General features: G+C 59.0%; 1 protein-coding gene across 1 annotated transcript in view; it reads right to left on the bottom strand.

Annotated features, from left to right (window-relative positions):
* Positions 1-5,426: 5,426 nt before the first annotated feature.
* The window catches only part of LOC123034828 (heparan sulfate glucosamine 3-O-sulfotransferase 2-like), a 5,880-nt gene continuing 1,085 nt past the window's right edge, over positions 5,427-10,221 (bottom strand). The window contains exons 2-3 of the mRNA XM_044452526.1: positions 9,871-10,117; positions 5,427-6,045 (exon numbers count right to left, since the gene is read on the bottom strand). Of these exons, the coding sequence (XP_044308461.1) occupies positions 5,427-6,045; positions 9,871-10,117 (866 nt within the window). The remainder of the gene's footprint in view (positions 6,046-9,870; positions 10,118-10,221) is intronic.

The following is a 10,221-nucleotide window of genomic DNA, read 5'->3' as shown; positions in this document are numbered from 1 at the left end:
CTTCCTGGGAAGCTGTGCCAGGTGGATGTTCAGAGCTCACGCCTCCGGTCTTGGGGGTATGCAGGGACAGGTCTGGCAACGGCACATGGGCCTTGGCTCCGGAGGCAGGGCCGCACAGATGAGGGTGGCAGTGGGCGGGGGGGGAGCGTCCTCCCCCAGGGCTGCGCTGCTGGCTGCATTCGCTGCTCAGGCAAGCGGTGCTCTCTCTGGACGGCTTCTGTGGATTTGAGCATTCACACAGGACTGGTCTCATGCCTCGCTGTCGAAAGCTCAGTTTTAGCAGCCAGCGACAACCCCTTCAAAGTGCCCAAGGAAGTGCTGTCACTGGGTGGCAACCAGTTAGCCCACAATACCTGCAAAGTTTTGTCTCTTTTAAGATAAATCTTTCTTTCTTTATTTATTTAGAATATTTATATGCCATCCTGTCGCAAAGGACTCAGAATGGCTTACATAAATAAAATAATATAAAACATAATACAAATGAATTACAGATCCACCCTGGCTGCAGTTAAAAACATATATAAACCAATATTAAAAGTTATTAAAATATTGTTGGAATAAAATGGTCTTAACCTGGTGCTGAAAAACAAATAATGATGGCACCAGGCGGATACATTTATTTATACATCTATACATGTATTTATGTATCTATTTATTTCTGCAATATTTACTTGTGCCACTGAAATGCTCTGGGTGTGCTCATGGGAAGCCTTACCTGAGCAACGTCCTGGAGGAAACTGCTGTCAAAATTGGCAGGTACCACCTTGGAGAGTGACACAGGTAGGGTCCACACCTGCATGCGGGCGAGCGCACACGCCTGCCTTTTCAAGAGGAGCTGCAAACGAACCCAGAAGAGAGCTCCTCCCTGGGACCTTCCTGGGCCAGTGCCCAGGGCTGGCACCTGCTGCGCTCAGGCAGCCCCCCCCCCCCCCCCCCCGCCCCCCCCCCCCCCCCCCCCCCCCCCCCCCCTCCCCCTTTTGCACTTCATGGAACTGTGGAGAGCTGCAGCTGTGCAAAGCTGCTAAAAGTGTTCTTTAATTGCACACATTGTGGCAGTGGGTTTTTTGCGCAGATTGCCAGCCATTGATAATCCCCCTGATGTGCCTGTTGGGAACTTGAAGGAGAAGGTCATGGCTGTGAAAACAGAGATGGTGAGAACTGGCTGTCAGAAGGAAGGATGCAATCGTGGGTGGGGGGAGGCAGTAGGGGGAGGCAAGGGAGGGAAAGGACTTGGGACTTGTGATCCCAGTGGAGGAAATCCAGCCAGCCATGGTTTCTCCGAAGTGCCGGCTGGGCCCCTGTGAGGTGGCTGGCACTGGGGGCAGCTCTCACCAAGCAGCTTGCTCAGGCTTCCTTTCCGCCACGATGGGGCAGCCATCCAGGCTTAGCCAACAGTCCAACCCATGAGGGGAAATAACCCCTGAAACAGCATGCATTGTCCAAGCGTTTGCTGCCCGCAAAACCGTCCAGGGTTCCACGGCACGGCAGCTGAATGTGGCTTACAAGCCATGGCGGGCATTGTGACTTCTGGGCCCAGGCAGAGACGGGCAGCGACTGTCCCCTTGCACCGGGGGGGTGTGCATCCAAAGCAGCAGCCCCACCACCGAACTGCACTCCATCCCTGTGGCTTTGCAGCAAGGTTTGTTTTTACCATTTGTGCAGCTGCCGTTGGCAGCGGCTTCTCTGCAATTTAGATGCTAGTGGCAAATTGTAACCTTTGACAGAAGCTGCTGTGATTTATTACAAAAATCAATAGGTGATTCAAGGAGTTTGGTGCTCAGCAAGGCAAATAACCTGGCACATGGTGGCTTTATTGTTATTCATGGAAAGGTTGCACTCATTACCCGAGCGGGGAGCAGCCAGCCAAGACAGATTGCCATGTCTGCACCAGAGAATGTAATTAAGCGGTTGCCCTGGATGGCTCTGCGAAGGGGAACTTTGGGGTGGGCAGAGCGGCCAGCAGCTCCTGCTGACCTGCCTGCAGGAGGTGCAAGCAGGTTGGCGGGGTGCTTTCACGGGGCTGCCCTGCAGGTTCGCCCAAGTCCTGTGCGTGGCCCCTCTGTTCGAGGGAAGACAGCCCAGACAGTGGCAGGACAGGCCACTGTGCTCCGTGATGGAGGCGATGCTTTGAGCGCGGGGTGAGGTGCTGGCTGCGGGCAGGTGGCCCTCTTGGCCGTAGCATGGCTCCCACCAGCAGGACCGCCAGGCCTGCTTCAGGCAGCCTCAGGTCGCCATGGCACAGCACCAAGGTGTTCATCAGCCCATCATGAGCCACACTGGGAAAAGCTTCCGGCACTCGCCCGGCACTGGACAGAGCGGCTTTAACTTGCTGGCTTTCCTGAGAGAGGCGCGCTTGCTGCTTGGGCGGTCCCACCCATGCTTACTCAGGAGTTCACTGGACTGCAGGGGCTTGCTCCCAAGGAACGGCACGATTCCAGCTCACCTCCAGGCAGACCTTGTCCCCCCTCTCCCCAGCTCCATCGCTTCCCGGCTTGGCACATGCAGTGGTAAACGTGCCCATGGCTCAGGTCAGGAAGGCCCTTCATCCCGTGCCTCAGCGGGCTTGCTTGCCCAGGCTTGCACAGCGCTTCTGCGGAGGCCAGGGCTGCTCTCAAAACATGCTAGCCTTACTGGGGACCACCTGTTCCATCTCTCAAGGGCGCCCTGTGTGGAGCCCAGAGATGGGGAAGGAGTCCTGTAGCTGCCCCCCCCCCACATCTTTTGGTGCTGGGGAACTCCAACCCTTCCCTTTTTGCAGCTCTCCAACCAGAGCTGCTTCTCTGCAGCAGCAAGTGGCCATGGAAGAGAGCCGCGGCCACCGGCCAGGCCCAGGAACACTCGCAGGTGTCCATCCGCTCGTCATCCGCCACACCAGCAAAGTCGGCCACCCACAGATCCTTCAGCATGCGAAGCACATCTCCCGACAGTGGCGCCTCTCTGCAGAGGTGAGGAGCACCTAGAGGCACACTGGGCGATGGAGAAGGGCAATTCGCAGAGGCCGGTGCAGGAGCAGTTCAGCTAGCCAGGTGCCCCATTGCTGACCTTGAGGGTAGCAGTTCTCAAACAGGAGTTCGCAAAGGAAACTCCGCAGTCATCAAGAAGTCCAGTTGTGCCCCTGGCTTAAAGTAGTGGGTCATTGCCGAACCACATCTGTGAATGAGCTTGCTAATGTCGGATGCTTGCAGTTATCAGCCATCGCCACTGCTGTGCGTGTGGTTACTGCAATTACTTTCCAGATCTCTGCGCTTTAACACAATGATTACCGTTAGTTTTCCTTACATTTCATTTTGCTCTGGCCCCACTGCAAACCTTTTCTCCCGCCCCATCATTCACCAGTTCAGGTAGGGTTCCGTGCCTGAATGTTTCCGCCACCAGCATCTGTCAGGGGACAGTCCTTCGGCTCCGACATCATATGGAGGGATCCCGGGGCAGAGAGGTGCCACAGCCTCCCGGTCCCAGCTGCACTCTTGTCCTCAAAGTGCCACTAGAGCCTTGGGCAGGGGCACATACAGGAGGCGTTTTGCGAGCATTGAAATGCCTGACCCACTTGTGGGTCCCATGGCAGTCTCCACAGCCCTCCTTGCAGCATTCCTGCCACAGTATCTGGAACTTCTTCACTTTTCTGTGCATGTTGCATTTTCCTCTGGTATGCATTTCAGTGTATGCTGAACTTGCCCCCCCCACACACACACGTACGTACATCTTGCATTTCTCTGATCTGGATAATCAGTGGATTGGCTAACATCCATTTGTTTTTCCTTAAAAATTTGTAAAACAGGGATGCAAAAAGCCATCTCTAGTGTTCCGCCGAATGCCTGCCACCTGTGGGTTCCTCTGCCAATAGTGCTGCTCATAAGACAGCCCCTTCCTTGTGGCTAATCAGGGGCTGGGAGGGAAGGGGCTGCCTTACCAGCACACATGAAGGGAATCCCAGGGGCCAGCATGTGCGCAGGGACCCTGCCCAGGTGTGCCGCCCCCCAGTGGCCCCATGCAGAGGAGGCAAAGCCAGTCACCTTGCTTGCTTGTGCACTCCCCGAGAGACAGCAGAGAGGCCCGGGGCAAGGTCCTGGTTCCCTGGATATGCCTGGTTTCCATCCTGTGCAGCAGGGAGTCTCCTGAACAGGTGTGCACAGGAGCATCTTCAGTAATACCCATGTCCAGACTGCTGCTTCTTGGCTTACCTTTTGCTCTGTCCTCTGTCCAGATAACTGGCGAGTGAAACAGGTTTGCCAGTACCTGTTGCAAAGAGTTCCATGTGGCAACATGGGCTGGTGAATGGTGAAGAAGTCTGGAAGGAACTCAAATGAGTGTGCAGATTCTTTTTTCCAATTCCATGGAAATTTTGATTTCTGTGGATCCGGTGGGCCTGCAGAGGTTATTTTTACTTTTATGCAATTTCATGCAAATTGGAAATGAGTAGAAAAGTATTTTAGATTTTAAAAAACACTGAGCAAAAAAGCACATTTTCCTTATATGAGAATACATGTTTTTCAGGGATCCATGCGTTATTGGAGTGCCAAGTTGCACAACTCTCAATTTGTGCAAAGGAATACAAACGCAGTTTCACAAAACCCATTTCCATCACGAATTGTTGAAGGAACAAATGTGCCTGACAATCTGCAAAGCCCCCCAGGAATACTGCCCACCCATCCCGTGCGCACCCGCAGCAGCACCGAGAAAGCGTCTCCATTGAGAATGGACTGGAAGTTTTTTATTTCATGTGAGGGATGGGGTACAAGGAGGAGTGGCAGAGTCACAATCCTGAACGCGAGAAAGAGGGAGTGCCTGAAGTACCCGTAACAGCAGAAATCTGTGCTTTATTCACAGGACACAAATACCTAACTGGACAACATGTTCTCGGAGAGCTCATGAGCGGCAGGGCTGCCTGGCCAGGGTCACGGGGTCCCCGCCAGGAAGGGCCCCACCAGTTCCAGCGCAAAACTTGCACCTCTGCGTGGGAGCGAGCCCCATCGCTCCTAAGTGGGAGCAGTGGGATGGAGAGGGATTGAGGAAGACAGCTGAGGTCCGGGTGCTTTGTCCAGGGACTGCTTGGAAAGGCATCCAGTGGGAAAGCCTGGAGACAGCAGGTGCCGAAGTGCCTGGACAGTGATATTTATATACTGCATTTATATAGACCGTATCATCGTTATTAAAAATAAAATCCATCCTTGGGCATCATGTACCCTGATTGCACCACTGCAAAGGGCCCCCTCCAAGCTGACCCCGCCCCGCCCCAAGGGGCAAAGACGATGGGCTCTGGAGGCTGCCACCGCGCAGCGCTGGGGGCATTCGGCCATGCTGGCCACAGGTAGGGCCCACCAGCAGCCGAGGAAGCCCAGAGGGAGCGGGGAGGGGATGACCTCTGACGGCTGCTCCCTGGAAGACAGAGGCAGGCATGCCTGGCCTCCACGTGGCCCGCGAAGCACTCACTCCCACCTGAAGTCCTGCCCGACGGTCTCGTAGAAGCGGGTGTTGTAGGGCCGGTAGAAGTCCTGCAGCTGCTCTATGACTCCTGGGTCGATCTGGACGTGAGTCCTCCCTTTGGATTTCCCCAGGCATCGCGGCAAGCTGCCCCCCGCCCGCTTCCTCAGGCAGGGGAACCCCTTGGTCTTGTTGAAGTAGAAGTGCTTCTCTGTGATGGCCCGCTTGAGGCCCAGGAAGTCCTGCACCTTGGCCATCTCCCCGGCGGGGTCCGTGATGAGCCGCTCCCCACTGACGAAGTGGATCTGGGAGAGCGGGAAGAAGCGGAGCCAGCTCTCCAGGTGCAGCACGTACAGGCCGATGCGGATGGCGCTCCAGGAGGTGTCCACCAGGCCCAGGCTGCGGTTGCGGAAGGACAGGCCCTCGAAGGTAGGGATGTTGGGCTTCTTCGAGACCATCTGGGTGTAGTCTGAGATGGCCCTGGTGACCGGGTTCCTCACCACCACGATCAGTTTGGTGTCCTGTGACATGTTGAAGATCCGCTGGGGGGCTTCCCTGGTGACGAAGTAGCTGGGGGTTTTCTCCATGGTGAGCTGACTCTCCGAGGTCCGGGGCATCAGGTGCCTGCAAGCAGAGCCGTGTGGGGAGGTGAGCAGCCAAGCACAGGCAGGCAGCTGCTCCCCTGCCCGGGGCCCTGCCCAGCTGCCAGACCAGCGCCTTGTCCCCCGCTGTGCTCCAAGACCAATAAGGTCTTCGCTGGGAGTGGGAAGAGGAAGCCGTCATGGTGCAACGCGACCTGGACATTTTGAGAAGCCCCTGGCCTCCTCTGGCCCAGTCCTGACCTGAAGATGAGCGCTGTCTTATGGGGCAGACGGCAGGCAGGTGTTTGGCATCGGGAGTCCTATTGCTGCTGGCATTATTAAAGGCTCGCATGCATTCCTAGAAGGGCCCTGAAGGGAAGACTCGGCCCCTGGGGCTCCGCAGCTGCCGCAGTGCTCTCCCGGGAGGGACCCAGTCAGTGGTGGCTGCCTCGCTTGACTCAGGGACGCAAGACCATCCCCCAGAGGGGCTGGCCTCAGAAGCAGCTCTTGCGGCCCCCACCGCAGCCCAGTGCCCCCTCCGTGGCCTCGTTGCACCCACAGCACAGCAGGGCAGTTCTTTGCCCGCCTGCCTCTGCGGGGTGTGTAAGATGAAGCCAGGCAGCAGCCAGCACGCCTTGCGGAGCACCAGCAATCCTGGGCAGTCCTGGGCTTTGGACAGGGAAACTGCTGTGCCCAGCTTGGCACGCAGCAGGGGCGCCACTTCTGCATACTCCAGAGCCAGAGCTGTGCGAGCCCACCCTGAAAAGAGCAGCTCCTCTCCCGAGAAGCCGCCCCACGCCTCTGCCAGCCCTGCTTGGGATCTCTGGCCCTTGCCTGCCTGCCCTTCGGGACGGTGGGTCAGTGCTGTCGGGCAGTTGTGCTGAGGGGCATGTGTGATGAAGGTTCTCTTAACAAAACCGTCCAGGCGGCATCGCACGTTTGGAGGGCTGGCCAAAGCTCTTGGCCAGAGGCTGGAAAATGGCGGCTCCTCGCCCCCAGTCTGCGGTGCTTTTGGTCGCACCTTTAGCTTAGCCTGACACCCCCAGTCCAGAACCTCCTGTTTGTCCTTAATGGTTTTTTTTCTTGGTAGGAAAGGAGATGGGAGCAGGAGCTGAAAATCGGGTGAGGGCAGCAAGCGGAAGGCAGTGACCTCACACCCTCCACTCCGCAGAATCCCACGAGTGCAGGAGGAACGCTTTGCCTGCACGCACCTCGCATCCACGGGCACCAGAAAGTCCGGGCTCTTCTCAGGAAGGGGGCAGCAGCCTCTGGGGCAGGGCAACCCAGAGCCCCCCCAATCACTTGGCTTGTGAACTGATGGCAAAACCTCCGTGGCCAAATCTCACCTGGAAACAAGCCAGATTCTGGCACTGTTAGGGTCTCTGACAATTTAGCTACACGTGTAATTTCCAGGAACACATTATTTATTTAGTTTTATTAATACTTCCACCTATAGGCCACCTACCCCCAAAGTCTCAAGGCAGCTTTACAAACCCAGTGCCCTCGCCATTATTGCAACAGACTCAAAGGCACGGATGGTGAAAGAAGACATGCCTGGAGCTGGGTTAACAGTCTCCCTGGAGCAGGGCACGTGCTGGCGTCCATGTCCCTGGGCACCTGCGACCAGCCGCTCCCTGGAGCCGCAGCATCCAGCCAGGGCTGCACCTGGGCCTCCTTCCTGGCAGCCAGGGCCTTCTCCTGCCCACAGGACCTGATCTGGCGTGCCTGGCACAGACGGTTTAATTTTGCAGGCGCAGAATCAGTCCAGCAGCCTCGGGTCTTCCCTCTGGTTCTTGCACATGCGAGTGATTAGAGGAATCTGACCAGACTTGGCAAGTGTCACTCGATTTCTTTTTACCTACACTCCGCTTGGCATTTTGCTGCCTGGGAGACTGCGGCACTTGCGGGAGCACAAAGCCACGGAGGGACAAATGGTGGTGGGAGGAGGAGGTGAGAGGAGTGGGGCCCGGCTGGCCTTCTGTGAAGCGCCGGATCCTGCCCAGTCTGGGAAGCTAAGCAGGGTAAGGCCTGGCTGTGAGCCGCCCAGAGGGCTTTGGCTACAGACGCTACGGAAATGTGGCAGTGATGATGATGATGTTGGCGATGACGTCGAGGTCTTCCCTTGTGGGTGAATTTCTTTCCTTCCCTGCATGTAGACACATCATCTCATGCATAAATGCTCAAGGAATGAAGCCACCCCCGCAACGCTTCTCCTGAGAAAAGATGCAGAGGAAACAGGCTTGCGATGTGGCTGCCGCTTCACACGACCCCAGTCTGGTCAGGCACGGCCCTGACAGGGGAGGAAGCGCCCTGCCCTCAGAGGAAGGCGCGCCGCTGCCAGCTGGACTGCCACCCGCCCCGTCACATGAGCTGCGCTCCGGGAGCCGTGCCAGGCAGGGGTGCCAGAGCAGCCCAGCGCAGACTGCAGGGCTGAATCCAGGATCGCCTGGCGGCGGCGGGGAGTGGCCACGCAGACCCTGGGCGGGAGACATGGCAGCAGGACGACCCCGTGGTGGGCGCCCAGTCTGCGGAGGGGCCCGCGCGGAGGGTCCAGGCAGCGGGAGAGGTCGTGCCTTGCGGCAAGGGGGCAAAGGACTTCAGCACTTAGCGATACTGGGCGGTACATAAGGCTGGTGAGTCCTTGACGGGGCAACCCGCATCCCACCATCGTCCTCTGCTCCCTTCAAGGCAGCAAAGCTCAAAAGGAAGGAAGCAACCCACAACCCCAGACTGGTTGTGTGCTCTGCCGTCACCTCGCTCAAGATCTCCTTGTTCCTGGAAGTGCTTCAAGCCCAGCAGGCGCCAGAAACCGCTCAGAGGTTCCAGCAGCTCTTGGCTAAAGCTCTTAAGTTAAAACAAGCCACATTATGCAAATATTCCTACAAGATCTCAAAAACCTTATTTGGAGTGCAAATATTGCAATATCCATTTTCCACATGAAGGAATTTAGGTTGCCTAGGAAACTCTGGAACTGGGAGTGGAAGCAAAGGGTTTTTCCAGCCTGGGCGGAACGTTGTCTGAAAGATCTGAAGCAGATGCTCAGCCTCAGGCTCCCCAGCCTTCCTGGGTTCAGGGGTGGGCTCCAGATTCGAACAGGAGGAGAACAGCACATTTCTGGAGGATTGCGGTTGTGTCCTGACCTGTGCCTCGGCAGCCACGCGGAGACAACAGGCGTGCAGTGCTTAAACCTGGGAGGCCCCGAGCGGAGTGCCTGCCGGGCCACGGAGCACCCTAGGCATGGTCCATCATCCATGATCTGCCCTACCTCGCAGGGCTGCTGGGAGGGTTTCGGCTTCTCATCCTGAAGCCGATGAGGTGAGCGTCTCCGGCGCCCCGCACCACGGGGAGGGCCGGCGCGGGTGGCGCTCCCTCTGCTGCCAACCCCCTTCCTCCCCCGCCCTCCCGCCCTGGGAGGACGGCCCCACACGCGTGCCTGACTGCTGCCGCTGCCCCCGCGGCGACCGCACAGGGCGCCCTCGCGCCCTCCGCGGTCTGCAGATCGAGAGCAGTCGGATCGCCGCGAGTGGCGGAGCGGCTGCGCTCGGGACCCGCGTCAGTGGCGCCCTCCGCGCATCGCCCGTGTTCCGGTGGACGGAGGGCGCGGGGGAGCCTCAGGGGGCCTGAGGGGGGTCGCTTCGCTGCGCGCGCCCCCAAAGCCCCGCCCCGCCTCTCGCTCGACAGGCACCAGCTTGGCCCGAGCGCTCGCTGGGACCGCCCGCCCCGAGCGCTGCAGGGCTGGGACGCGGCCGCAGGCCCGAGGCGGGGCTGCCAGCGAGCTTTCGCCAGCCGTGCTCCCGCCGGGCTGCGTCCCGAGGCCGGAGCAGGGCCACTGCGCGCGGACGGAGCGCCGGCGCCCCCGCGGGCTCACCTGTACCACTCGAGGCCGCGGTCGTAGTGCCGGTCGAAGAAGTGGGGCTCCGTGCCGAGGGCGCGCACGGCCGGGTGGCCGCGAATGAATTCCAGCACGGCGCGCGTGCCGCCCTTCTTGACGCCCACGATGAGCGCGCGGGGGAGCCGCTGGGACGCCGCGCCGGGCCCCGCGCCCCCCGGAGTCAGCCCGGCGGCCGCGGAGGAGCCGTTGCGGCCGGCCGCGGGGGCGACGGGCGGCGCGCCGGCTGCGGGGCAGGCGCGCCACTTCTGCAGAAGTTTCTTGCGGGCGGCGGCGGCGGCGGGCAGGCAGCGGGCGGCGGCGGGCGCGTGTTCGGGCGCGGGCGCGCAG

Source organism: Varanus komodoensis, unplaced genomic scaffold, assembly GCF_004798865.1.
Source record: "Varanus komodoensis strain SLA01 unplaced genomic scaffold, ASM479886v1 scaffold73, whole genome shotgun sequence".
Lineage (NCBI taxonomy): Eukaryota > Metazoa > Chordata > Lepidosauria > Squamata > Varanidae > Varanus > Varanus komodoensis.
This window is presented reverse-complemented; position numbering and strand designations above follow the sequence as displayed.